The following is a 27792-nucleotide window of genomic DNA, read 5'->3' on the forward strand; positions in this document are numbered from 1 at the left end:
GTGTTGGTAGGGGGGGGGGGGGGGGGGGGGGTGAATATCAGATTGAAGGAGTCTATTAGGAAAATGAGGTATATTTATACTGCATTGCAGCTCAGTTCTCCACTTGCTGGTTGCTTACAACTCTGATTTGGACAGCTGCCTGAAATCTGGGGTCTGCTGTCGCAAATGGTATGATGGAGGGGGGAAGAGGGAGGGGTATCAGTTATTTCATACCGACTTAATCACCGAGAACAGGGAGAGGCAGGGGTGATTATTTTCTGTAGCCACAAAACCCCTCTGTTTTACAGAAATCCCCCCTCCCCTCCTGCTTCCCCTTTACTTTCTTCACACAAACGTAACTGTTGGCAGCAACAGAGTTGGTTCAATTAGCTAGGCGTTCTTTGGAGAACTCAACCATTAATACCAGCGCAAGCCTTCACTAGAAACCTGACATTTTTTTTTCTCCTCTTTTTTTGTACTCCTCTGGGCACCGGTGGTAGGCAGTACTTTCTTGCCAGGCAAGCTCTATACGAATGCAGAACAGTTCCTTGGGAGGTAAGGGGCATAATGTTGAGAAAAGCTAGAAAATACAAATGATGCTTGCATGAGGCTACTGAGAAAGGGCTTCCAGCCCTGAGGGTGGCCTGGCAGTCGTCATAGATATAGTCATCTTCTTGCATGTTCTTGTAAAACTGCTTTCCACCTCCCCTGTGCCCCCTTCACTGTTGTCTGTGCTTGGCAGAGTCTTGCGTTAGGCCAAGTCCATGTTCAGCCCTGGAGAAGTACTGCTTGGTCTGCCCCGTGAGTTGTAAGTATAGCTGCCTTTGCTCCTTGAGGGTCCCTGCCCAGAAACCCTCCTCTGTCTTATTACTATCTGTAACAGCATCAGGTGAAACACCTGCTAGGGGCAGGCAGGAAGCTGAGCTGAGTCCTTTTCACCAAAATGTAGCAGCCGGCCCTTGCTTTGCTTGGCTTGGCTCCGCTGTTCAGCTGTGCCCCATCACATCTATGCAGGCTTGCTTGTGCTTTTGCAGTCTGCCCAGGATACCAGTGCTTTATCAGTGTAAAACTTTAGGCTGTGCCCATAATGACATTATTTTCTTTTGCCCTAGTCTGCCCTAGCCATGAGGGCAGGGCCAGTGGTGAACAGGTGTAATCCTAGCCCCTGTGGCAGACCTGCTTCTACTGGGCAAATTGTACTCTTGCTGCTTTTGGCTGGGGTGGAAGGGGAATGGGTTTTTCTGTACTGGTCCAAAGCAAAACTTTGCATTCATTTTAGGAATGGTAGCAATCATGCCAGGAACCTTGAGCTAGACTGCTGTTCTTATACCAATCCAACTCGCCCCATTTATATAGGACCTTGGTGGTGACTCGGTTAAAATGTTCAGAGCTGTTATGCGATAGCAACAAAGCTTTGCCCAGTTGGTTGTTTCCTCTTGCACCCCAACAGACACTGGCAGAGACCTCAACGTAAGCCTGGAGGGCACCTCCTGTGTCCTCAAACCCAGTCCTCTGCGAGTGCGGACAAGCATGTGCAAACATCTGCCCAGAAGAAGCTGCAAGGACATCTGCTCTAGTGCCTCCATGTACCACAGCTGTAAAGCACCTGAGAACAAAGCAAACATCCTCTGCAATGTGCCACGGGGGGACGAGGGCTGCTGATGGCCATTGCAACAGCAGGATGATGCCCCTTCTGGGAAACTCAGTCCACTTTGCATTTTTGAAGCCTCTAAGGGATGCTGGTCTCTGGGATTACCAAGAGAGGAGTGGATAGTGGATGACTTCCCCTTGGGGCCTTCTAGCCATAAGACTTAAGCACAGTAGAAAAAAAAAGAAGCTGAAATGAAGATAGGTGAGGGTGGTTAACACGCATCTTAAACTGGACTGTGCTAATTTGTGGAAATATTAGCTGTGACAAGGCAATTAAAGTTCAATATAATTTCCCCATAAGAAGAAGATAAATTTACTTCTATCCAGGTCAGCCCTGATTAGGGAGAAGAGAAGGGACATGAGATTCCAGCTGTATCTGGGTTGACTTATTTTTATTGAAGGTCAGCCACTGATCCGTACTGTAAAAAGGGAAAGCAGAGATGGCAGGATTTCCCCAATGAAATAGCTGACATTTACATGGACAGAAGAGAGGGAATTCAGCCTCAGGATCTAATATTTATGGTGGATTTTTGCATTTTTATCCCATAAATATGTTTAAAAAGAAAAAGAGTAAAAGACCAAGTTACAGGACTTCTCTGCTGTCAGCTAATGCTGAAGCAACAGGTTTCCGCTGACAGCAACGAACTCTCCATCACTACAAGGAACTGAGTTATGCCCCCAAAGGACAGGTAAAAATAGCCTGCTCAGATTATCTCAGTGCATCTCTATACACCTCAGGTCTACATATTTGCTAATGTTGCCAAGGTTGCAGTTAAGGTTTTGAATTATACTGCAAGGGAGATTAGTGCACTGTAGGTAACACATTGCCTTATCAATTATTATAATAGTATCTCACAAAGAGGTCGAACACTTGCTTTAAGTGAAACTTAAGCTTCCAACTTCAAATCTTAGTGCTACCCCTTCCAACACACTTTAACTTCTCCCGTCAGCATGAGCGCCTCAGCTTAAAGAACATTTTGTATATAAACAGGTCATAGCTAGAGCAAGACACAATCTAAAGTATTCATTTTTGAGTTTTGCACTAAGATTTGGTTTCCTTCCAGGCATCCTGCACTCCTCCTTCAATATGGTTCTTCATAAAACTGCTGACTTGCAGACAAAAAGGAACATCCAAGAAGCTTAAATGGGGAACTCTTTTGGAAACAGTTGGCCTTAAGTGTTGGGTGTTTAGACTTTGGTTGTACATTTTCATTCCTAAGAAATCAGATAGTAGCAAGTCTGTATGGAATGGAGGGAAAATTTAATTTTATCATCCAGACATATGCAATTTTGTTCTCTTTCTCTCTCCCCTCTTCCTTTTATTCTCCCTGCAAACGAACAGAGTTTGTCCACCCACATTACTTTTCAACCATGTTGAAGGGGCCACAGGAATGACCTATAGAAATCTTCCTTCATTGTTCTCAGGTAGAAAGATTGATTAGCAAACATCTATCATGGTTGAAAACCTTTCCAGCTGAAGCAACTGGTAAAGCTTCTCCTGACTTCACTAAGGCCAGGGTTTTGCCCAGTTTCTCTAGCATGAATAATGTGCCATTAAGTGGAATTTGCGTTGGTTTTAATAGGCTATTTGCTGCAGTGTGGTTAGTTTAAGGAAAAAAAAAATCAGCACAAAAAAGGGACCTGAGTTACCTACCTCTATGGAAAGAATTGGAGAGAGCAAGTAAAGTGGGGAAAGTAATTTGCAAAGCTACACTCGAAAATCATTCTAGCATAACATCATCATTACAATTATCTGTCAAAAGATTTAGTTCAATTACTTTTTCTTTAAAAAAAACTCTCTTGTCAAGATGGCCCTACTTGTATCAGGATTTGGTACTCCAAGGAGAGGTTAAGGAAAAATGAATACTAATTCCTTCATTACCCGTTGTCAGACAGCCTTCACTTCTTATAATTCTCCATGTATCCTTTTGGTTCTCTAACACTGTAACCCTGGGGAATCAATAGGCATAAAGTGCTCAAGGGAATATAGAATTCGGGAGAAAGGAGCACTGCATATTTATAGCTATGGTACAGTAGGGAGGGAGGGATTTTAAAGTGTAAGTGGTAATTTTGAAATAATTGAATAGCAGCTTAATTGCCATCATGTAAGTGATTATACATGGTCCCTTACATTTTTTTCACACAACAGTAGGCTGGTTGTAAAATTACAAGGGGAAAAGATATAATGTAATAAACTCAAATTAAAATGTATGATTTCCAGGGAATCGCAGGCCTTGTACTCCCTTTTGCTACTTTATCATTTAAAGTGAATGTGCCGAGCCTCATGCAGTAACTCTGCTGGTCCCCTACTGGGGGTGATTCAAACCATAGGGGACTATCCAGACAAACATTGTACTTATGGTGTGTGAACTTAAGGGAAAGATGTATTTCCCTTGCCTGTAGCTTGACTGTTTGTGTAGGCAGTTTTGCATATTTTCCTTTTCTTTTTTTTTTTAAAGAAGTCTGTAAAATGTTCAATGTTCCTTTAATCCCTAATTCTTACCTATTGATTTAGATGATCAAAAATACCCCCACCCCTATTATGTGAGAATAAAAGCCCTGGTTCAAGGCCTGCAGGAGCCAACAGGAAGCTTTGCTACAATTATGAGTTCCTAGGGTCTTGCTCCATCAAAGCACTTAAACAAGCATGACTTCAGCCATGCACATTAGACCCCTTGAGTTCCCACAAGACTGCTCAGGTGCTTATAGTTAAGCAGACTTTTAAGGGCTTTTGCTGGGTTGGGATCTAATAGACCTGTTTTTATAACCATGGTAGAGGTAAATTCTGCTCCATTACATTTTTCTCGAGTGACTTTGTACTCTTAAATAAAAGCAGAATTTGATTCAATAACTGCACTGCATTTCAACAGCAATTTCAGACCAGCCTCCTTTTTCCTTTCTAGAGTCAGTAATACAAAGAAAACTGTAAAAAGTCACCAGAGAGACTAATTTTTATCTTTTTTAAATTAGAACCCAGGGACTCTCCTTCATTGACTTCTGCATTTCCTTCACTTGCCTCTACTTCATTTTATAGGTGAAATCGTTGGAATAGCGTTAATTCATTGCAATATCTCTCATAATGTAACCAGTGGGGAAATAAGATTTCTAAGAGGAATTATGTGAATAATTGCCCTTATCTTTTGCCACATAATGTGGAAAATCAAGAAAGTTTAAAAGGCTCTCTCTCCCGGTATGAGAGGCGATTCATCTTTGGCTATCAGATTCTCTTGGCTGGAACAGACAAAATCTATCACAACTATATTTTGGAAACAGTGCACACGCAGTCTAACTCGGTTTGACAGCAAAGTGATAAATGTTCTGAGTGTTATTTCAAAACTTTTGTCTGGTATTTGGAGATCAATTATTCATAGACCGTTACTTTGAACAATTATGTTTTCTTACCTTTGCATAAAAATAAACCCAGAAGTCACTAGTGTAAGCCCCTGCCCTGTAATGGTTCTTTGAGAAATGTTCAGCTGTAGCTGCTGCTTTGTTGTAGCAAAGAGCTGTGATTCAGACTTCGTACTATGTTTGCATTTCAGCTGTCAAAGAGAGTGAAAGATGAAGCCTCCCATTCTCTTGGTTCTTGTGATCTGTACTGTAGTCAGCACAAATTGGAAGCTGGTGTCAAAGAGAAATTCTGGTAAGTCACAGAAGAATATCTTTTTTATCTAAGTCTGGATTTTGTGATCATGCCACAGACCCTTTTAGATATTCCTGTTGCATCGACTATGCCCTTTCTTGCATCTGTTTCCCACCAGCTTATGCAATAGGCTAAACTTTATGTTGTTATCATCATGGGGTTTCTTTAGGTATGGCCTGTTTTATGTGGAAGTGTAATCATTTTGTAAAGCCCGAAATGATTAAAAAATGATTTGCTCTGCAAAATCGTTACTGAGTTCATTGATAACTTTTCTTCTCTGGTCAAATTCTCAGTTATACTAGAGGGCTGTCTGCATTTAGCGACCCGGGCATACAAGGGGAAAGTGGGTGAGACTCGGTGGTAACTGCCCATATAACAAGTCACCAGCTCCATAGTAACTCCCCATGTACCCTTGTCCTCGTGGAAATTTTTTGTTTGCCCTTAGCAGTTGTGTGGAGTTAATTGGGAATAATGCTCACATACTAGGAAGTGAGATGTAGATCTGGGCGTTCCCGGTGTTTGGTCAAGAGGCCATGCTGTATATGCAAACAAGACTCATCGTATCCTTTTCAAGATGGTAGGGCAGAGTTGGCTTAGGTCTGTGTGAAAACATTGAAATCAAATAGCTGTCAGTCAAGTCAAAAGTTACTCCTAGTGTTTTACCCTTTGGCCAAGATACGATGTTCCCCTTGAATCAAAATCAGAGCATGAAGGGATTCCTACAGGACGGGAGATAGCAAGGTTAGGCCTCAAGATCTAAGGACCCTTTAGAAGAGCCCCAAATGGTTATTGCACTACAGCTGTCCTGCATTGACTCCAAGCATAGAGACACTGATGTCATTGTGGAAATGTCTATATGGGGAGTTAACGTGGAATACTGGCTGGGCTTTAAACTGGAACCCAGCTTGTTCCTTCCACATATAGACAGGCCTTAAGGCAGAAGTAGTAAGTTGGTATGTACATTGTTTAATGACAGTTGAATGTGCAGTGTATACTCATAGGCTGACTATGTATATACTACTTACATTTTTTTGCAATAATTGCATGCTATGCATATGAACATAAGGGTCTTAATGAGCTTTCTGTCCTCTATCTTTCAGCTAAGAGATTTAGCAATAGCATTTTGTGTAAAAACAAATGACTTGGCGGGTGTCTGTTGATTTCAAGTTTAGCTAATGCACTTTTCTCGGGGAGAAACGCAGTTAATTTCTCATTATGGAGTTGTACAGATTTCTGGAGAAGGCTAATATCTATTTTTGGAACAGCCAAATGCTAGGCAGATTTCTTTTAATGGTTTCGAAAGTGTAAATGGTTATGTTATTCAATGTAAATTTTGAGCTATCATATAATCTCTATATAACTTTCACCTTAAGGGCCTAGTCCTACTTGTCCTGCGCTGTCTTGCTGAAGTTAGGTAATTGGGATTTGGCCATAATAATAGATTTGTGGCTCAAGTTTGAAAACAGGCTTCATTGACTTGGTCTGAAACCTATGGGAGAGTTAGTGCTGTGATTATATGGGGAAATACTTTTTAAATGGAAAATTTTGCCAATGTTTTTAAGTGAAGGATTTTATTTGTATGACTAGGCAGCATTATGTCTTGCAATTGACCCTGGATGACTAATGTAGGGAAGGATATTGTCAGTGTCTTATCTATCTATCTATCTATCTATCTATCACAAATCTTTTGGTTACTATATACGCCAGCTGATGGTTTATTATTAATTATGCTTTAGTATATTGATTTTTTTGGTTACTTTACTGACTTTTGCCAATTCCTCAAGGTATAACTTATTTTTATCAATTTGAATTCAGGTTGAATATTGGTAGGGGTTAAAAAACTTGAATATATTAGGCTATCTAGAGCTAAATGATACATGCTAGACTATATTTTTTATTTACCTGGGTTGGCATGCACTGAGCATAAGATGGAAGGAAGAAAAATGAACTTATGGTAGAAATATATAGTCTTTCTCTGTAACTACCTTATCATGCATGTTTAATTTTCTGCTGTCAATATGCTGATATTTTAGGTTGCAATGTGGAAGAGATTATCAATTGTATTTGTCTTTTTGAGACGTGTGTGAGAGACACACTTTTCTATGTTGAATTTGAATATTTTGAACTGTAATTGATAACTTTCTCCAGGAGAAAAAAATAAAGGACCTTTTACACGTGAAGAATTGTTCCTTGAATATACACTTGGGGTTTCAGTGAATGTTGTATATTTGTCAGAATACGGCATATTGAGGGAAAGGTGTCCAGCACACTCCTCTTCTTAATTCTGTCTTATACTTGGATTGTGTTATAGGAGGCAGCAGATGGATACAGACAGATGGGTGTTCAAGGAAACTGAGACAATATTATTCAGTCTGATAACCACTAGCCATAGCACACTGGCAGACTAACTGTTGTCAAGTAGTTGGTAGGCCTCCTGGCAAAGAATAATCCCAGGGAAGGTTTAGCGTTTTGGTTTTTTTTATATGTTTCTGCAGAGCTGCTTCTTCTAAGGGTGAGGGGCAGGAGAGGACAAAGCAAAATGGTTCCCATTTTAAAATGTAAGAAGAGGGTGCCGGAGGGTGCCATTGTGCGTTGCTCAGAGCTGGGAGCGGCACTCTTGATGAGTGAGAGACAGTGGGTTGGGTAGGGGTTGTCTGGAAAAAAAAGATATGCGGCTTGTGTAATGTGACTGAGAAGGTCGAACCGGTAGAGGGTTGCAAAGTGATGGTCTGATATAGTCAAAGTGACAAGCTAGAAAAATGATTTCTTCAGCAGCATGGTTTTAAATGGTATGAGACTGTATTAGTTGAACAGGAGGATGAGATGCAAGATGAGAGCCTGGGCACAGCTGCTTCTGCATGGGTCCGTGGGAAAGACCAAGTTTTTTGAGATGCCGAGCAGAAAGAATCTGCAAGATTTAGATGTGCATATACAGCATGACCGTGAGGATCCAGGAGGGAGATATTCATTTCGAAGATAGCTCCCAGGGAATGGGCTTGAGTGACAGGCAGGGTGTGGAGATGCGGAGGGATCAATCTAAAAATAATTAGAGTAGTAGGAGACCTAGGAGGGGACAGTCGTAGAAGCCTAGGGAGGATGACATTTCCAGAAGAGCGTGTCAAAGGCTGAGACAATCTAGGGAGATGAGGATGTAGTTATTAGTGCTGGACTTTGGCTAGGAAGAAATGGTTAGATACTGAGAGTAATTTCACTGGAGTGCTAATAGTAAAAAAAGGTTTGACAGGTGTGTGGTGGGAAGCACACCTGCCCTGGAGGAGGTGAGATAGGCAGCAAGCTTCAGAAGCTAAGCAAGGTGATTGCAAGCCTGCTTAGGAAGACTGGCCAGCCAGTACGGATAATTGTCTGGCCACAGGAAATAAAAGGCTCCCAGGAAGGGAGGCTGGGGAGAGAGGAGGCTGGTAAGGTGACAGACAAGCACCTCTTCCAGGATCCGTAGAGAAAGGACCAGACATTTGGCCTGTAGTTTTAAAGGGCCAGACAGCGAGGAAGGCTGCAAGCCTGAAACCTGCAACCGGAAACAGAGTCTCCGGGTCTTTGTCTGGGTCTTTAAACCCACAGACCAAATGTCTGGTCCTTTCTCTATGGACCCTGGGAGAGGCTCTTGTCTGTCAGCTTTCTCACCTCCTCCATGCCCAGCCTCCCTTCCTGGGAGCCTTTTACTTCCTGTGGCCAGCCAATTATCCCCATCAGCTGGCCAGTCTTCCTAAGCAGGCTTGCAGTCGCCTTGTTTGCCTGCAGCTGGGCAGCAGTTTCTGAGGCTTGCCGCCTATCTCACCTCCTCCCAGGCAGGCTTGCAACCTGCTACAAGGTGAAAATTGTCCAAATAAAATGGAGGATAGGGGAGCTGTTAAGTGCCAGCCAACAGGGGGGTTTGCTAATCTGATAGAGTGAGTTATTTTCCCCTAGTCCTTTATGTAGTGCTTTGAACAGTCATAGCAGGGAATGTAAAACTAATTAAAAATAATAGCATTTCTAAGTAAATGGCTCCAGATTATAGATTCTGTTTAAACATGTCAGACTTAATCACTACTGGAATTATAGCTAGTAATTGATGTTTTTATTATTTTGTGTGTATTTACTGAGCCAAAATATGAAATGTTAACACCTTTCAACTTCAGCACGTCTTATGCCTCCATACTCCTGTTGCAATGTGATCTTGCTTCCGATTATTACAAAACTGGGTTCAAAGTAGTAATTTATATATACAAAACATTAAACATTCTTACACATTTGGAGAAGCCTGCAACCAGTCTATGTGGTACAGACCACATCTTTGGACACTATAGACCCTTTCCTTACCGATCAAATGCACACAATTCTGCGACGTCTGGAAATGGCTCTGAGAGTTGGGTACCTGAGCCTCTTGAATACTGTTCAGTCTGTTGGGCAGCCGCAACCATTGTGTTACATTAAAGCAAAGGCGTAAATTTTCAACATTGATTAGTTGTGCCTAAGATAGGAGATCTTAACAGGGCCTGATTTCCAGAGAGAAGTACTTATCCACTTGGGAACAATCCAATTTCACAAGTCTCCTCCAGAATCACCAATTAATTTTTTTTCCTTCCGCTTTTATAGAATTTAGTTCAGAGTGTTCTGTGCATTTATAGTCCGGGATGACCTCTGGGACCCTATAGAAACGCAAGATCAGACCCCTCCAGATCTTGGAGGAGCAGGGAACAAAGGAGACCCTTATCTTTCTTTTACCTTCTGTAACACCTACCGTCTTTTTGTGGAGAACAGTGTGGCAGTGTAGCCTTTGCCAATGCCAATGCCAACCTCAACCTCTCACTTCTTGCCTAATGCTCATGTGTGTGTTCACAGCCCTGGCAAGAAAAAAAAAAAAGAAAAATATTTAGGCTGGTGCATAAATGTGGTGTTCTTTTTTTATATTCTGTCTGTTTTGTGTTTCCACTGCCACCTCTCATCTCTTTAGCTGCTATCAGGTGGAAAAGAGGAGGAGAAGCCAGGCTCACATGATCTGATAACTCTCTGTGGGTTACCAGCAAAGTCACCTGCGAAACCATGCACCTCGTTATGGGAATCTGTGCCTCTGCCTTCTCCAGATACAAAGCATCCTTACAGTTAGGCAGGGATATCTTGGTGACAGCTGGCAACATTTAAGCACTCTGTCTGGAGGGGGAAAGGGAGATTCAGGTAGAAACAACAAGAGGAAAAAATCAAATAATTTATTGAAAGCTTTTCATGACCTCCCCTTGACATGGATAAATGCTGAGCTTGTTTAAGCAAGTTATTTTTTTTCCTTTTTTTTTTTTCCTGTTGCACTCCTTAAAATGAACTGTGTAATTAAAACAATTAAAAATTGGACTTTAAGAATTAAAGCCAGGCACCTTTCCCTAAAGAAAAGCTACAGGAGGTTATGAATGAAGATAAATGAACACCATTAGAGCTTCCCAATGTGCTGTAAAATGCAAAGGTAGGAGCTTTGAAGGCTGGGAAAAGCCAATTGAGAAAAATGTGGAATAAAAATGTGCATCAAAACCTTAGTTAAAAGCCATCACTCCTCTTCTAATGTTTAGCTATTGCTGAAGATGGGTATGAAAAAGATCTGCAAAACCACAAGGTGATGGTTACGGGTGCTATGTTAATCACTGGTTGTGTCTTAGAGTTGGTTGGAAATTTTGTGATGAAACACTTTCATTGGAAAATATCTGTTGGTCAGAAACAAAGCTGTTGCTTCTTTCTTTTTTTGGTGGAAAGTTTCAGTGAAACTTTAATCTCTCGGGTCCAGAACAGATTTTCTGATGAGAGAGGCCTACCCCAGAATTGCCAAGAAGTTAGTGGTTAGGACATTTGCTTGACATAAGTGAAACTCCAGTTCGGATCTTTGCCTGGCATTTGGTTATTCAAATACATGAGGAGTATTGGGGTGGAGTTTGAAGTCTGTTCTGGCATAAGCGGTGGCACGAGAGGACTGAAGATGTGTAGGAGATGTCCAGAGGTTCGAGTGGGCCTGCAGTTACAGCAAGAGACTCGGATGCAGACGTTCAAGTGCCTTGAAAGTAGGCATTTGAAAATGCTTACAAATACAACACTGATTGGGCCTTAGCTACACTTAGCAGGGGGTGTATTATGTATGACTTGCAAGCATAAAGTTACTTTGCAGAGGATTGTTCGGGTGTACAGTCCAATTCAAAATGATGATCTTCTCCTGGCCTTTCTAATTGGTGCTCCCACAGTAAAACAGAAATCTTAACCCTTCTTTGGCATTTGTTTGCTTCGCATTATGAAAGCTGTTACTTCTGTTCAAATTGCCACTTCCTTCTGAGTTGTCCATTAGTAATGGGTTTGTTTAATATTTTACTTGCAGCTGCTGAATAATTAAGTGAACGCCCCACAGTAGCATCTGGCATGCGAGTGAACAGACAATTAGCTGCAGACAGCCAAATCACTGCTTGAACAGCATGGGGTTTCCTTCTGGAATCACCTTAGCCTACTTCTCTGTGGGTCAGGCTATTGCTGCCGGACCAGATCATGCTCAGTGGGACCACTTAAGCAAATAGGGTTTGCCCTGTCTGTTTAAGAAGACCAACTCTAGCCTACAGCCAACATGTCACTAGAAAACAAAAGTTATGCTATCGGGCACATACTTAAGCTATCACAATCCTACTGAAGCACAGCCTTTATCCACTTACCTGGGAAGTATCGTTTCACGAGCATACACATACACACACACTGTGCCCACTGAAGTCAGTGGTGTCAGGGGGCCAGGATTTCAACCAGGGATGTTTGGCTGTTGCTTATGATGATTTGTCTAGAAGGAGGGTTTGATCACACAGCCGTACTCACATGAGTAATTTTCTTAATTAGTTGCAGTTTTATTCTGTGAGGAAGGCCCGTTCATGAAGTTAAGAGTTTGATTCTTTACTTGTTTAATGTTTTTCATGGCAGGAACCATGTACTTCGGGTTTGGAAGGCTTACAGAGCTGCACAAATACCTAATAGTTAGCTATATACTTTAATGTCACAGAAAGCTGTTGCCAGCTGTCTCTCTTGTGTGTCCTAAGCCATTTAAACTCCATTTTTAAAAATGCCCATTAGTTCTGTATGCCCAGGTTTAGAAGATCCAGGCCTATGCATCTCAGGCACTTCAGTACTTCTTGAAACTCATACTGAGACGCAAGCGCTTAAATACCTTTTGAGAATCTGGACTCTGGTGCCAGAACATCTAAAACTCTAAAATCAACCTGTTCTTTGGTGCTTTGAGTGCATTATTAAGACAGATCTTGCAATATTACACCATGTATTATTCACAGGGACTGGAGAACCGATAACTGCTGAAACAGATCTAGGGGCTGCCACTATGAGAATTAATTCTCGTGTGTGGGTCTGTCCATGGAGTCTAAAGAATGAGGTTCTGCTGGTTGCTGCAACAGTCGCACTCGCTGTGATCCGTGCATTTCACCTCCAGTTTTTAAGCAACGGATGCCCAGAATATATTGGATGAGATGCTGTCTTGGTTTATGTGGAGTCTGCTCTGTGACTGCGCTTTCAAAGCAATAAGCAGTAAAATTACAGGAGAGGGGAGGGTGTAAAATGGTTAAAGGAAATGGTGAGGAAATGAAGAAATATGATAATGTACTTTTTTCCAGCAGTTTTGTTCAGATAACTTACTTTTTAAATAGAATAGAATCAACTTGAGCCTCCCGCTGAAACTCCCAAGGAAGTGCTGTGTTAAATATTTTCAAGTTGCTGACTTGTGACAGAGGGACGGGACTCTTTCAGTACTTTTTGCTACTGCTGGTATCCTAGTCCTGCATGAGATTCTGTTATTATGGTACCTGCTATTACTTGCTAAAGTAGAAATGATTGCCTGTCTATGAGCTGAAAGCTAAATTGATCCAAGATGCAGTGTCACCTCAAGGGTGTACATTTTATCATTTTATTATCTCTAACCCTTTCAAACCCAATCGATCCTTTCTCTATAAGAAGCATGATTAGTACTCGTAATAGGCTGACAGGAAGACGTATAGTACACAGGAGACAGGCCAGAGAGAAGCTTGAGGGCAAAGATTTGTGTGGTCTTTTCAGGCACGGGCTGTTGGCAGTTCCTTTTTCCGTCGGGGTGTCTGTCTGCGAGTCGTGGGGGACAGTGACATGCATGTATTTGCTGTTACGCCCAAATACAAGAAACAAGAGCGCGAGTTCTTTCGGCTGCGGTTGTCATCATGGCACGTATTGATGAATACCAGAAAGCTTGAGACCAGCGCTGTGTCCTTAGGTCTTCATTTCACGAACCCTGGAGAGTTTTCATAGGTCTCAGATGAAGGTTTCAGTTCATCCTCCAGGCTTCAGAGCCACCTAGACCTGTTCTGAAAAACAATCTTTGCGCCCTGTTGCACCTTGGCTTTTTCATTTACCCTCTTGTGATGTGATGCTGCTGGAGGATGCATTAAAATTAGTTGATTTTTAAACTTTCTCCCCGCAGTTTCAACAAGCTTCCTTTTGTGTTATATGGCAAGTCACTTAGAAGCCAGATTTTTTTAAAGCTGTTTCCTTCTCCTCATGGCACAGGGGGGTGGCTAGTGGGATTGCTGGCCTTTAATCTGTGTGCATCAGGTATCCCAGGTATAGAAAGAGAAATGAAATCAAAGCTTTACCAAGCAGCTACTTGATTGAGGCAACAAACCCAAAATGCAAGGGTCTGATGGGACAAAATTCAGTAGTGATACTTGCCTAAGTTTTGTGTCTGTGATCCATATTCAGCTGCCACTTTGAGCATAGCATGCAGACTTTCCGAATATGACTGACCCTCTCCTTTCCTGAGTACTGATATTGGGAAAAATGTGGATTTAAAATGACCTTGGAGACTTGCCACTTGGTATAATCTTGTGTGATACCATCAATTTTTGTCTAGCGTTTCTTTATAACCGTTTCACTTTGATCTCATCTGAGTTTAGGGTTAGATCGATGTTCCTATATGAAATGAACTCTTGCATAATTTTAAAGAAGTTGTTATTGATGAGCACGAGAGGGAAACGTATTTTGTACTTTGTGGTGTACTAAGAAGGATGTTGCCAAAAAGTAGTATTTTCATGTCTTGGTGGGAGTCTTTGGCTCTTTTAGGAAGCTTCAGCCATCTTTGATAATTAATGTCCAATTTTAAGCTCTCCGAATAAAAAGCATCACAATCCCATTTCACAGATGCAGAAACTGAGGCAGGGAGGTGAAAGCATTTGCTTCAAGTTATCTAACAATCCTGTGGCTGCCTGGAGGTTAAACCATTTGTTTCCAGAATCCTAACTCACTGCATTAGCCATTGGACAAGTCTCCCTCATTTAAAGGTCTCCACACCTTAGAAGGTCACATTCTTGCTGACTTCTTAGTGCTGGCACCAGAAATATCGATTTTAGGGCAGAGAGAGAAGGAAAGACTTTTCTTGAAGGATAGAAAAAAACATTTGCCTTACTTGGCTTAGTTGTTCTAGAAGCCAGAGATGTAACGACGTGGCCAGGCACCCATGGCAGCGGCTGCGATGACATCTGCTTGCCACTAGCATGGTGGTTTGGCTGAATTTCCATCCCTCCCACCCCACCCAAACCCTTTTTTCTCTCTCTCAAATATTAATATGCAAATAGTTTAAAATGGCTCTATCCAAGGGCACTTCAGTGCTCTATGTATTCAGGTGTTCGTATTTGTTTTGAAAGGCATGGCCTATACAGGACTGAGACTCCAAATGCATCAAATCTGCTTGGAAAGTAGAGAATTGGGGATTGGGGCTTTTTTCAGTTGAGCAGTTAATGAATTATTTGTCCAGTGTGTTGAAAAATATAATTTACACAGCAAGTACATAAGACTAGTATTTTAATACGGCAAACATTAGATTATGCACGTAGCAAACAATTCCCAACCACGGAGACTCTTGGAGGAAATGCTGTTTGCTCTCTGCTGGCGTCCCCAGTGACCTTTGGCAAGTTGCTTGGTACAAAATTTTCAAGAGTGCCCACGCTTGAGACACGCTGGGCCTGCCTCTCAAAAAAATGTTGGGTGCCTCCATGTCCAGTCGGCTCCAGTTATAGCTCTGCATTTCTGCAAACGACATACTCAGAACCAGTAGCTACTCTTAGAAACAGAAGATGACCTTTTTGTAGTTTTGAATAACTATTTTCTTTTCCAATACATTTCTTTACTTATCTGCCCCGTAACACCCTTTGCTTTTTTCTGATATAATAGAAGAAAGTATACAACAACTGTTTGCTTAATTTTTCTAACCTTTGCCAAGTGAAATCTAGGTAGCAGGAACAAAACATGCCTGGCTTAGGCTTGAAAATGAATGGTTTCAGTAGAACACAACTGACTCATGGCAGGAGAAGTATCCCACTGTTAAGTGGGGGTTGAATAATATGAATGCTAGCATACATGTTGCCAGTGAATAAGGGGAGATTGGGGAGTCAAGGATTTTGGTCCCGTCTCTGTCACAAAGCTGCTACATGACCTTGAACAAGCCACTTCTCTTCACTTTTCCGTACTTCCGTGGTCCGCTCTCAACTTCTGCTTGTCTTGTCTCTGAGGCAAAGACCCTTACGCTGGGTGGGTTACACAAGGAGAACCTTCCTTGTGGTTGGAACTGCTGTCCTAGGTGAGAAGGAGGAAACTCGAGCTATAAACTTGGTCTAAACTTTTTGGAAGTGAGACATTCACCTTCCACATTTAGGCCTTTGGATGCTTCCAGGTTTTATATGGACCAGGATGGGACTGTAAGTTGCATCCTGAGACATCTTCTAGCATGAAGTGCCAGAAATCGGGTCTTGTTGTACTGGCTGGAGCTGGCTCATTGTTTTTCTAGTGCAACAGCTTGGTTGAAAAATCCAACCCATAGAAACAAATATTTTTTTTCCTGGAAATATTGTGAATGGAAGGCGCAGCGTATTCCAGGGCATGTCTCTCTAAGGAAGCCAGGCACACACAGATTTCTAGGTTCATTGCTGTAGAACGGGGACTAGAAGCTGGGAAATCTTGCAACAGGATTTGGGGCTGCCCAAGGGCCAAGACCCCTACTTGCTTCCAGAACCTGTGCCTTTGGGACTGATAACTGTCAGGGCTTTCAGGATCCCTGCTTGGGAGCTTGGCCTCTGAAACCCTGGCAGCCTTGGCTCAAACTGAGACTTCAGCTCCTCGGTCTACCTTGGAGAGCCCGAGCTGATGGATCCCCCACCGTTTCCTGACTCGTTGCTACAGAGCTGGAACTTGGAGCCTGGAGGTTTTGGCAGTTCCACAACAATTTTTCTTTTGAAATTTCTCTTCCATGAGAACAGGCTTGGGCTGAAACCAAATTGAAAAAAAAATCTTACAAACAGGGCATCCCAATTTTCACTTGTCTCTTCTGCTGTCTCCCTGTGTGGCCTTGCCACACTCAATATGCGCAGTTTTACAGAGTCAAGGAAGTTCCGATTATTTGGACTTGCTTTGGGGAAACAACCAAAAATATAGCTAGAAATCAGGATGAGTATCGCAGATGACATTTGGGATGCCGTGTCTCCGTTCCAAATGACATTTGTAATTGTCAGCAAATCAAAGAACTAAATTGGAAACCAGGCTGAGAAATGGGGCTTCTCAGCTTTATTGGAGCAGATGGAGAGCTGAAGCTTTTTGGCTCATTTCTGATTTAGGTCAACACAACTCTTATTCACAACGACTTTGCAACCTATTACTTACAGTATTTTGCTTGTATTATTTGGGCTTGGGTGATTAAATCTGTTCTTTCCTTCTCAGGGTTTGCTGCAGATACCTTGGGCCAACTGCTAAAACTATCTCCAACTTGGTGAGCTAGAGGAAAAACCTGAATTCAGCCCCCTAGTTTCTTAAGTGTCTTGGTTCTTTACAAATGTGGAATGAAGGAGTAAAACTCTGTCTAGCAGAGAAGGGATCTCTATCAAATTCCCCACAGAAGTACGTCTATAAATAAGATGCTCCATCCATCGTCCTCTCAAGAAGTTGGATTGCTGGAGGCTCTCTTACCACTTGGGGAAGTGGAGATTTGGCAGGAACTGGATCTCCAGCCTGCAGTTACACAAATCCGCTGTAAAAGGTGTCTATTAGATTTGTGGTTTGCTGTGAAATGCCTAGGGCAGTGAGCCATGTGTGTACTTCTTGGGATTGGTAGGCGTCCTCTTTGGAATATATTACCTCCATTTTACTAAATGAACCGAAGGCACTGTGATGGAGTAAAGCCTCTAGAGAGTAAGTGAATCCAGCAACACAACTACAGACTCCAAATTTGGCTGGATTTGCTATTAGAATAAAACAGTCTTCTGCCAATAAGAGAAACACCTGGGACAGCCACAAATTCCTGTGCATGGCTTTCCCTAAAGTATGCCATCCTAGTAAAGAGCTGTCTCTCCTCCTGTTGCAGGAGCTGAGTAACACCCCCTAAACCATCCGTCCACTTGTTTTACCTACCGACAGTGTTGGGTAAGGGCTCTGCTTCATGGTAGGTTCATTGCTCTTCTTGCTTGGCTCGGTCTTGAGCATTGTGCAAGGCAGGTACCAGGTTTTTTTTCTCTAGGTAGGACTGCCATTTTGGTGTGCCAATGTGTAATAGACTTGTAAAAGTGACATCTCCTTTATTGGTTTTCCTATGCACGCGAAGGTTGTTCATTATCAATGTAATTACTGGGATAATTTAGTACTTGTTCTGTGCTTTACTACGACACTTTGCAACAAGGACCTTTAAAAGGGAATTTTGATCCCCTTAAATTTTGTTTAGGTTATTAAGAAATATATTTAGAAAAAGAGGAAGCAATTCTATTCTTGCATGAATGACTAACCCCTTAACTGGAGAGACTGTATGTCCCTGTTTGGCTGGGACAGTCCTGGATTTCTTAGGCTGTCTTGGCATCCCAGCTAGTTGGTGAAAATAAAAGCAAAAGTCCTGGATTGATGCCACCCTGTCCATCCGTGCCTGGCCTAGCTCCTCCTGAGCAAAAATGTTTTGTATTGGTCAGAGCAGGGCACGGGGGGAATGCTGCTGTGAGCATGGGCTGCTCACACGTGTGTGTGTGTGTGTGTGTGTGTGTGTGATGCCCCCCGACCATGGTGCCCTGGACAGTTGCCCACCCCTAAGGCTGGCCTTGACTATCTCTACTATGCAAATTTACCTGCTCACAGCCCAGGGAGCGGCTGATGCAGAGCCCAAGTGAGGGCAGGGCATCCTGTGGGGGTGTTGGGGCCTGGCGGCTTGGACCCCTGCCCTGAGGGGAGTGGGGGGGGTCCCTCCCTCCTCTCCTGCCCACCTGGCTGCCGGCGGGGACCCATGTTTGGGGGACGGTTCCAGGCTCTTCCCTGGGACTGTCCCGCCTAGGCGTCACTGACTTGGTGGGAAGGGCAGTATCCTGGATTTCCTTAAAAATAATATGGCCACCCTATCCTTAAGGCTCTACTTTGTGAACAGCGTCCATCAGATGTGGGGGTAAGGGAGATGGCAGCAGCCCGCTGCCATGATGGGCGATCAGGTTGCTCTCGGGGACATGGAGTTTCAAGGTGAACGGCACAAGCAGAGGAGCTTCGCAGCACTGGTTCAGGGGCAGACGTTTCCAACCAAGGTGTCTCTCTGCGGGAAAACTCTGTGTAAGCAGTTTCTGTAGTGTGTGCGCAGATCTGACAACCCATTTGTATAGCTAGCAAAGTGTTTAGAAATTTGTTAGAGGAAATTGGAAAGAGATTGCTGGGGTTTCCTGACACTCAACCTTTTGAGAAGGATGCTGGAGGCCATGTACTCCAAGGCATGTGGAGAGATGCTAGGAATTGGGTGCTGCTGGAGCAAGGATCTGGCCGTCCAGTAATCTCCTCGTTTTCCATCATGTTGCCTCTGTTGCCGTTTCGAAGCCTCTTACATTAGACCGTGCTACATTAGAAGTGCTGATGTGGCTGCTGCCCTTCATGAGAAGCTGCTGGGACCTGGATGTCCCACTATGACTTTCTGGTTCTGATCCTGCCTGGGGCACTGACCTGGATCATACCGTGTTTTTGTGTTTGCTTTGGTATTTTTTTTCTGAGAGACTTTCATTAGATTAAGCCAGCACCTTACTAGGTAACTAACCCTAACGAGAAGGAGTCTTAACATAATGTGTGAGAAAAGTCTTATTAATTGCTTAGAAGTTAAGCAGTCTCCATCTGACTAATCAGTGTTAGATGACTGGCCTTCTTCAGTTGAAGCAGCAGCTCATTAGTAGAATACACACAGATGGTTCTGTGCTCCGAGGTATTTAAAATACACGGGCACAGAGCTATATTAATAAGGCAAACCTGCTCTTACTCTTCATGACTGAGTTCACTGTTCCCTCTGCTGTTGGTACTGTAATTTGGTAAATACATTTATGAAAATGCCTTTTCTGTAAAGATATTTACAATTTTCACTTTTCTTTGTGGGTAAGAGATTATGATAACTACTTGAAATACTTTATGGCTCCCAGAAAAATTCTCCTGAAGGAATGAACTTGCATTAAGCATTTTATTTGTTTGCTAGCCGGTTCACCCGTTTAACAGTCTAGAGGGAGAGAGTTACTCAAAGCCAAACATAATGATGTTTGTTTGGAGTATCCCGTTTACGTCTCTTGCCTTTCTCATTGGATGCTTTTATGGGCAGGACTTGCTAATGGTTTATTCAGAGCAGGGCCTCTCACTGCTGAAATGTCTAAAAATCTTAAGTGCTATCAAGCTTGCCTATGAGGGAGTACGAGAGACTTCCCTGGTGCTGTCCTCTCAGGGGGTGGGTGATGGTAGTGGGGAGGATGAGAGGAAAGGTGGTAGGTGATGGTAGCAGGGAGGTGGTAGTGGGGAGGATGAGAGGAAAGGTGGTAATGGGGAGGTAGAGAGGAAAGGCGGTAGTGGGGAGGTGGTAATGGGGAGGAAGAGAGGAAAAGGCGGTAGGTGATGGTAGCAGGGAGGTGGTAGTGGGCAGGAAGAGAGGAAAGGCGGTAGTGGAGAGGTGGTAGTGGGGAGGTAGAGAGGGAAGGCAGTAGTGGGGAGGTGGTAGTGGGGAGGAAGAGAGGAAAGGCGGTAGTGGAGAGGTGGTAGTGGGGAGGTAGAGAGGGAAGGCAGTAGTGGGGAGGTGGTAGTGGGCAGGAAGAGAGGAAAGGTGGTAGTGGGCAGGAAGAGAGGAAAAGGCGGTAGGTGATGGTAGTGGACAGGAAGAGTGGGGAGGTGGTAGTGGGGAGGAAGAGAGGAAAGGTGGTAGGTGATGGTAGTGGAGAGGAAGAGAGGAAAGGCGGTAGTGGGGAGGTGGCAGTGGGGAGGAAGAGAGGAAAACCACTTCACTCCAGAGCCGTTTCCCATGTCCTTCGCATGGTAGTGGAATTTTGGGTCGGTCCCTAATGTGCCAGATCAGCATGACAGAGGGTGTCATTTGTCGCTGGCAATGACCGTTAGCACAGTGTCTTCTCTCCTATATCCCCTGGCGCAAGAGAGGGGGAGCCCAGTGTAATACTGTCTCCCCTTCCTTGAGGCACACTGTGAGTTAACAATCTTGACTACCCTTTTTTTTTAAATGTGGTTCCCTACGCCAGCAAAATAGCTGCTCCCTGCATGTCAAATTGCATTGTCTTTAGGGATCATGCCTATGATGTGTGTGGTAGATCCAAACCACGATCAGATGGTGTGTACCGCACATTGGTAGGTATGTTGCCAGTAGGTCCAGGGAAATGATTCTTCCCATCTATTCAGCATTGGTGAGGCCACATCTGGAGTCCTGTGTCCAGTTTTGGGGTCCCCACTACAGAAGGGATATGGATAAATTGGACAGAGTCCAGCAGAGGTCAATAAAAATGGTTAGGGGGCTGGGGGACATGACTTGTGAAGAGAGGCTGATGGGACTGGGCTTATATAGTCTGGAGAAGAGAAGACTGAGAGGAGATTTAATAGCAGCCTTCAGCAACCTGAAGGGGGGAGGTCAAAAGAGGATGGGGCTAGACTGTTCTCAGTAGTAGCAGATGAAGGAAAAAGGAGCAACGGGCTCAAGTTGCAACAAGGGCAGTTCAGATGAGATATTAGGAAGAATTTTCTCACCAGGAGGGTAGTAAAGCACTGGAATAGGCTACAAAGAGAGGTGGTGGAAGCTCCATCCCTGAAAGTTTTTAAAACCCAGCTAGACCAAGCCTTGGCTGGGATGATCTGTTTGGGGAGGTCCTGCTCTGAGCAGGGGGGTGGACTAGATATGACCTCCTGAGGTCCCTCCCAACCCTCATTTCCTACATTTCTATGATCAAGTAGCTAGCCACTGGGAAGTTTGTATGTGCTTGGGCTCTTAGGAGTAAGCAAAATGTTATAAAATGAATCAGCATTTCATTTTTTTTCATTTTTAAGTGAAAAGGTGTTTTTAACTTAAAAAACTTGAGTAGTGGTTTTGGGATGGGGAAGGGAGGAGGAAAGACAGGGAGTTTTAGAAAGTATTAAATAATTCCAAGTCAAAAGCAAGAAATATATCCTTTTGGGTTAAGCCAACAGGAAGTGTTTCAGTCTTTTGTCAAAACATTCTTTTGATCCAAAGTAGCCACTGGATTGAAAAAAAAATCACTATTTATTTATTTAAATTTTAGTGCGCGTGTGTGTGTGGGGGGGGGAGGGGAGTAAAACATGTAATTTAATTTTCAGTTGACTTGGACTCAATTCTTTTTGATAATCATTGGGTTATAAAAAATTTAAAATTTAAATTCTCTTATCTCTGTTTGGATGGGGAAGAATCTAAAATCTCAAGTTTTTCTTGGGAAGGGAATACTGTTTCCAGTCCATCTTTACAATATGCCCAGTAAAATGAACTGTAGTGTCCAGTGTCTGCTCTTGATTGTGTTTTGGACAAGGCCCTAAATGGGCACTTTTTTGTCCTTGGAGGTGTGTGTGTCTGTAAATGAGCACAATGAAATTCTGCATGCTCCCCTCCCTCCCCTTGAGATTTTAAAAGTAAACTGGCTAATTACTTTGAGTTAATTTTAACCTTAAAAACATGGGTCCCTCAAGAAATTTAGCCTTGTTTGTCAATCATCACTAGTATCTCTGAAGTGATTATCAAGCTGAGCAACATGCTGCCTTTCATCCTTTCAGTGTTTGGGGTTTACCTTGAATTTCTGATATGAAGACTAAATTCATTTTGTGTGAGAATCATGAAGTTCAATTGTATTCACTTCACATATTCCTTTTGGTTCTGGATGTGTCCTGAATGGTCCTTTGTGGTGCACTTTCTCATTGTACCCACTCCCGGGCAGGTTAGTAGGGTACATTTCCAAACATATAATTTAATGTCTAGCTTCACTCCATGTATTTTACTTTATTTTTATTTTAATGGGTTTAGGCTTCCCATCAAAGGCAAGTTTACTGTTATGTGAATCTATGTTTCTAGTGAACAACAAAGGACTTTCTTTTCATTGGAGTCCTTCTTTGCATAGGTTGGTATGTTATGGATACACAGGCTATTCTGGTAAGTCCTTTATTCTGTATAAACACTCAAGAGTATGGAATACTTTAATATTTAATTCAAAGTGGATTACCCTCAACAGGAACTATGACAAATCTTTCTCCCCCATCCTTTTTTTTTTTTTTAAAGTTGGCACAAATGCTGCTCCTGAAGCAGGTATGTTAGTGCTTTACTACTCTCTGGCAGACAAGGTTCCTTGGGTGAATCTGATATCTTTTATTAGACCAACCCAAATAGTTGGAGAATAGTTATTAAGCAAGCTTTTGGGTTCAAAAACCCTTTGTCAGGCTTCGTCAGGCTAAGGAACCTTGTCTGCCTAAGTCCTTAGACCAACACGGCTACAACCTACACCCTTACTACTCTCTAACATTGCATCATATATGTATTCTGGAGAGCTAAGAGTCCATATGTTGCTCTGCAGTCATATTTCTAGAGTAATATTCAATCTCGTTTAAGTCTGTCAATTGTGGGTGCATTCCTTCTGTGGTCTTTACTGCTATTAGAGCTGGCTCTGAGACCTCTGTCTGCGGGTGCAGCTTATGGCAGAACAGAGAAATACCACCTTCCCCATTCGGCTTCTGAAGATGGGATTCAAAGTGCTGACAAAACTATTATAGCAAATTCTAGTTGCAGGTGGGATACAAATAGACACCGGTGTTATCGAGAGGGGATGAACTCAAAAGTGGTCTTAGCTAAACCAAGAGTGCGGGGGTGGCATCTAAAGAACTGGGCTAAGCTTTCAGCGTGGCCTTTCTCTTTAATATGGGGAAAAAGAACCTCTAAAATAGCAAAGAGCCATATGAGGCTTGACGTGAAGCAGGTAAAAAAGTTAGGGATTTACTAGGCAGGATTACAAGAGAGGAAATTCTTTACAAGCTACAGGAAATGGATGCCACACTGTTCAAAGATTGTAATTTACTGGTACTATATGTACAAATTAAAAGGAAAGGGTTTGAGCTTAAAAAAAAGAAGAAATGTCAGTAATGGTTGAAGTTGCAGTGCACACTTATGAACTCGAACCACAAGCTAATTGCGGGGTAACACAATAGGGCTGACTGGGAGAAAACCATGTGGTTGGTGTAACTCTAGTCCAAATCTATTGACTCCAGTAGGGATTAATGTGACCCAGGGTGCGCACTTGGTAATTTCATGTTCCCTCATATTACTGGATACTATACTTTCTCTTATTCCACCTGACTGTGTAAAACTTCCACTGCTTTAAATTAGCTCCAAGTTAATTAGGTGGTTACCTACCACATCCAGTAGCAAAGCGTAGCTATTTAGGCTATAACAACACAATTCTTGTTGCCTTGTCCATTTGGCACTGACCTCAGTAGGAGGTCAGCTCATGAAATGGCTTCAGAATGGAGCCCCGGGAGGAATCGTGCTACTTGCCACTCGGTGATTATCGTGAAATGTAAATGGACAACGAGCGCTATTTAAGTAATGGATACTTAATGGGTATTTGTACTCTGTAAATTAAAGCCTTGTTTCAATTTCTTGGTGCCAAGGGTAATTAATGTGTAAGACTATGAATGCAGGCGACAGGAGAGGAAGTCAGTTATTAGTCAAGCACGTGCTTATAGACCATTCTTTTGCGTGTGTCCCAAATCTTATGGAGAACTGAAAACTTCCCAGAGGGTGGTATAAAGGTGATGTGATGAACTGATGGAGATTTACTCCCTTCTCTCTGTTATGAGGAAAATGACATCTGTGTGCAGTTTTAAGGAACCTGGATCTACTTTATTGAGAGAAACACAAGCCTGTAGATCTGGTAGTGGGTACTTCCCTAAAAGTACACAGTCCCCACAGTATGCTAAATAGCAAATAGGTCAGCACACGATGAATTGGAGCATAATGTGTTTGATGCAGCTACTTGAAAGCGCTCTAAGTGTAATATTTGGATGCCACGTTATTGTTTCCAAATCTTCATCTTCTCATGTCTTTACCCAAGCCTGCCTTACATATCTACAGGAACAAGATTACAACCCAGAATACAGACCCAAAGATATTACTGAGCTTATACACTTCATCCTCACACACAACAATTTCACTTTTAATAATCAACACTTCCTCCAGATGATGGGAACAGCTATGGGCACTAAAATGGCCCCACAGTATGCCAACCTTTTTATGAGCCGCCTGGAAGAAGACTTCCTCAAGAACTGCACCATCAAACCCTTGCTATACCTAAGATACATCGATGACATCTTCATCATTTGGACTGAGAACCTGGAATCTCTGATTGAGTTCCACCAGAAATTCAACAGTCACCATCCCTCCATCCGACTTTCTTTAGAATACTCCAGCACCAACATCCCCGTTTTAGACACAAGGATCAGTATCCAGAAGGGTAAAATACAGACCACAGTATACAAGAAACCCACAGACCAACATACATATCTGCACAGAACCAGCAGTCACCCGAAACACACCCAAAAAGCTGTGATATACAGCCAAGCCCTCAGATACCACCACATCTGTACTGAAGAGCACACCCGGGATCGCCACCTCACCAATCTTAAAAAGGCTTTCACCCAGCAAGGACACTCCTCCAGAGAGGTAGATCGCACGTTTGAAAGAGCCACCTGGATACCACGTGAAGAACTGCTGCAGTACAGAAGAAAAACACCCACAAATCGCACACCGCTGGTTATGACCTATCACCCATCCCTTGAACCTGTACGGAAAATCCTCAAAAAATTGCAACCCATATTAGAAAAAGACCCTATTCTTAAAAAGGTCTTCCCAGAGCCACCCATCCTAGCCTTCAGACAAGCACCGAACCTCGCCAACCTCATCACCAGAAGCAAACTTCCTCAAGCCCCAGACACACCAAAAGGATCCAGACCGTGCCAGGACAAGAAATGCAAAACCTGCCAACACATCTCCACCACCCCCACTATTACTACACCCCACAACAGAGCCATCAGCATCCCAGGATCTTACAGCTGCACCTCCAGGAATGTAGTATATCTCATCCAATGCACCAAATGCCCTGATGGAAGATATGTAGGAGAGACCAGACAACAACTGCGCACCAGAATGAACGCACACCGGAAATCCATCAAAGACAGAAATACCCAATTACCGGTGGGGGCACATTTCTCACAGGAGGGCCACTCTCTCTCCAGTCTCTCAGTCCTGATCCTCAAGGGAAACTTACACAACACATCCCAGAGACGAGCCTACGAGCTCCATTTCATCAACCTGCTGGATACTAGAGATCAGGGACTAAACATAGACATTGGATTTTTGATACATTATAATCCACCTGGCAACTGACTCCCCCGCCCAGCCCAGCCCCTGGCTTCTTTACTTGTCATCCCATCCAGGAAGAGCACACACCAACTGCTGACACTTAGCCTGACGAAGGGTTTTTGAACCCGAAAGCTTGCTCAGTAACTATTCTCCAACCATTTGGGTTGGTCTAATAAAAGATATCAAATTCACCCAAGGAACCTTGTCTGCCCATGTCTTTACCCCACACTTGACCATTTTGTTACACATGCTGGTGCTCATTTATTGTACTGTTTATTGTGCTTGTGTATCGATCGTTTATTGTTTCCAAAGGAATCATTTGAATTTTAAATGAACTTTATCGCCTGCAAGACCGAAGTAATACATCATTGTTATTCCCAAGGCCAACCATTGGGAAAGCCCCTATTCCAATTCTTTAAGTATCTTTATGTTTCTGAGAAACAAATCAATATGTTACCCAACAATGATTATTCTTGGAAAACCTCCCAATTAGATACGGTTCGAAGAAGGAATACCTTGGTGCCTTCTGATTTGGAACTGTCCATATATAACACTTACTTGCAACAAAAAAAACCTTAAATAAAATGTTGGGATGTTGGCTAGTTAAACCAGTAATCGAGGGTCTGTTTCTAGATATCTTCATCTGACCCGTGAACCTTGTTGAACACCGGTGGGGTTGAAGCCGTCTTGTTTTGTGCTGATAAGCTGCCAAGCATGATAGGTTCTTGTCTATGCCTGGGAGTCCTAGTGCTATTACAGTATAAATGACTAATAATATTTGGGGACAGGCAGTATCTTAGGCTCGCTAAAGCATTTTTGGGGGGCTGTAGCAATAAAATATGAATCCTGACTAATATTCTGAACTTCAAAAAAAAATCACTGGGGAATCTTTGTTACCTCCGGGTGAGAAGAGTGTAATACCACAAATGGTTATTTTATAATTTGAGAAGCCATTGGTGGATAGGAATCAAGGCTGCTCTATAATTGTTCCTTTAGGGTACTAAGGGGTAAATGCTAAGAAGTATGGCATCAAACCTGCAGTCTTGCTTGCCTTTTCAGCATCTATTGGGACAAGGGATACAGGCAAATCTGTATCTGACTCTCAAGTAGTCACCTGCTTGTTGCTCTGACCCTCTGGCAGGTCTGTAGCATTTTGGTACCTTGCTTTTCCTACCCCCAGGTTACAGTTGGAAACTGCTTTCTTAGGAGTCCTGTTTAAAACTTTCTTTCCTCCTTTTTAAATTGCTTCCCAGTCCTTTTCTTTTTTTTTTGCCATGAAGCTTCATTGCCCTTTACTCTTGCAGAGTACTGGTCTCTACTAACCCCCAAGGCACTGTTGCCCCCAAAGCTGTTTTTCAGTTAGATCAGAGACCAATGACCTCTCTTAATCAAAGTGAACTCCTTTGGAGAGGGAAAGCAAGGTACTCATTCCGCATTCTGCTTTCCAATTTAGGTTAAAAAAATAAATGCAATTATCCCTTTTGGAAGGCATCATTCTTAGGAAGTAATTTCTCAGCCTGGAGAGACCCAGCCTGACCTGCAATTCTTTCACAAGTGTAATCTTGACCTAGCGCCAGTACATAAAACTGCATCCAGGTGTCCCTGTTAAGAACACTTGGCAGTCTAGAAAACCAAGCTCAATTAATTACCATTCTTTAACAAGATAAACATGTCACTTAAACAGAGAAGGCACTTTTCCTTTTTTGAGAGTAGAGTCACAATAGGTCCTTCATGTCAGAGATCTGCCTCGAATGCTCAAAGGTTTCTTTAAAGATGCCTCTTTTTAATATCCTGCCTAGTTTCTCCAAATAGACTC

General features: G+C 42.9%; 1 protein-coding gene across 1 annotated transcript in view; it reads left to right on the top strand.

Moving 5' to 3' along the window:
* Positions 1-27792, top strand: part of IL1RAPL2 (interleukin 1 receptor accessory protein like 2) — a 562906-nt gene that overhangs the window by 14279 nt on the left and 520835 nt on the right. The window contains exon 2 of the mRNA XM_025215004.1: positions 5172-5272. Coding sequence (XP_025070789.1) covers positions 5191-5272 — 82 coding nt within the window. The 5' untranslated portion in view covers positions 5172-5190. The remainder of the gene's footprint in view (positions 1-5171; positions 5273-27792) is intronic.

Source organism: Alligator sinensis, unplaced genomic scaffold, assembly GCF_000455745.1.
Source record: "Alligator sinensis unplaced genomic scaffold, ASM45574v1 scaffold1388_1, whole genome shotgun sequence".
Lineage (NCBI taxonomy): Eukaryota > Metazoa > Chordata > Crocodylia > Alligatoridae > Alligator > Alligator sinensis.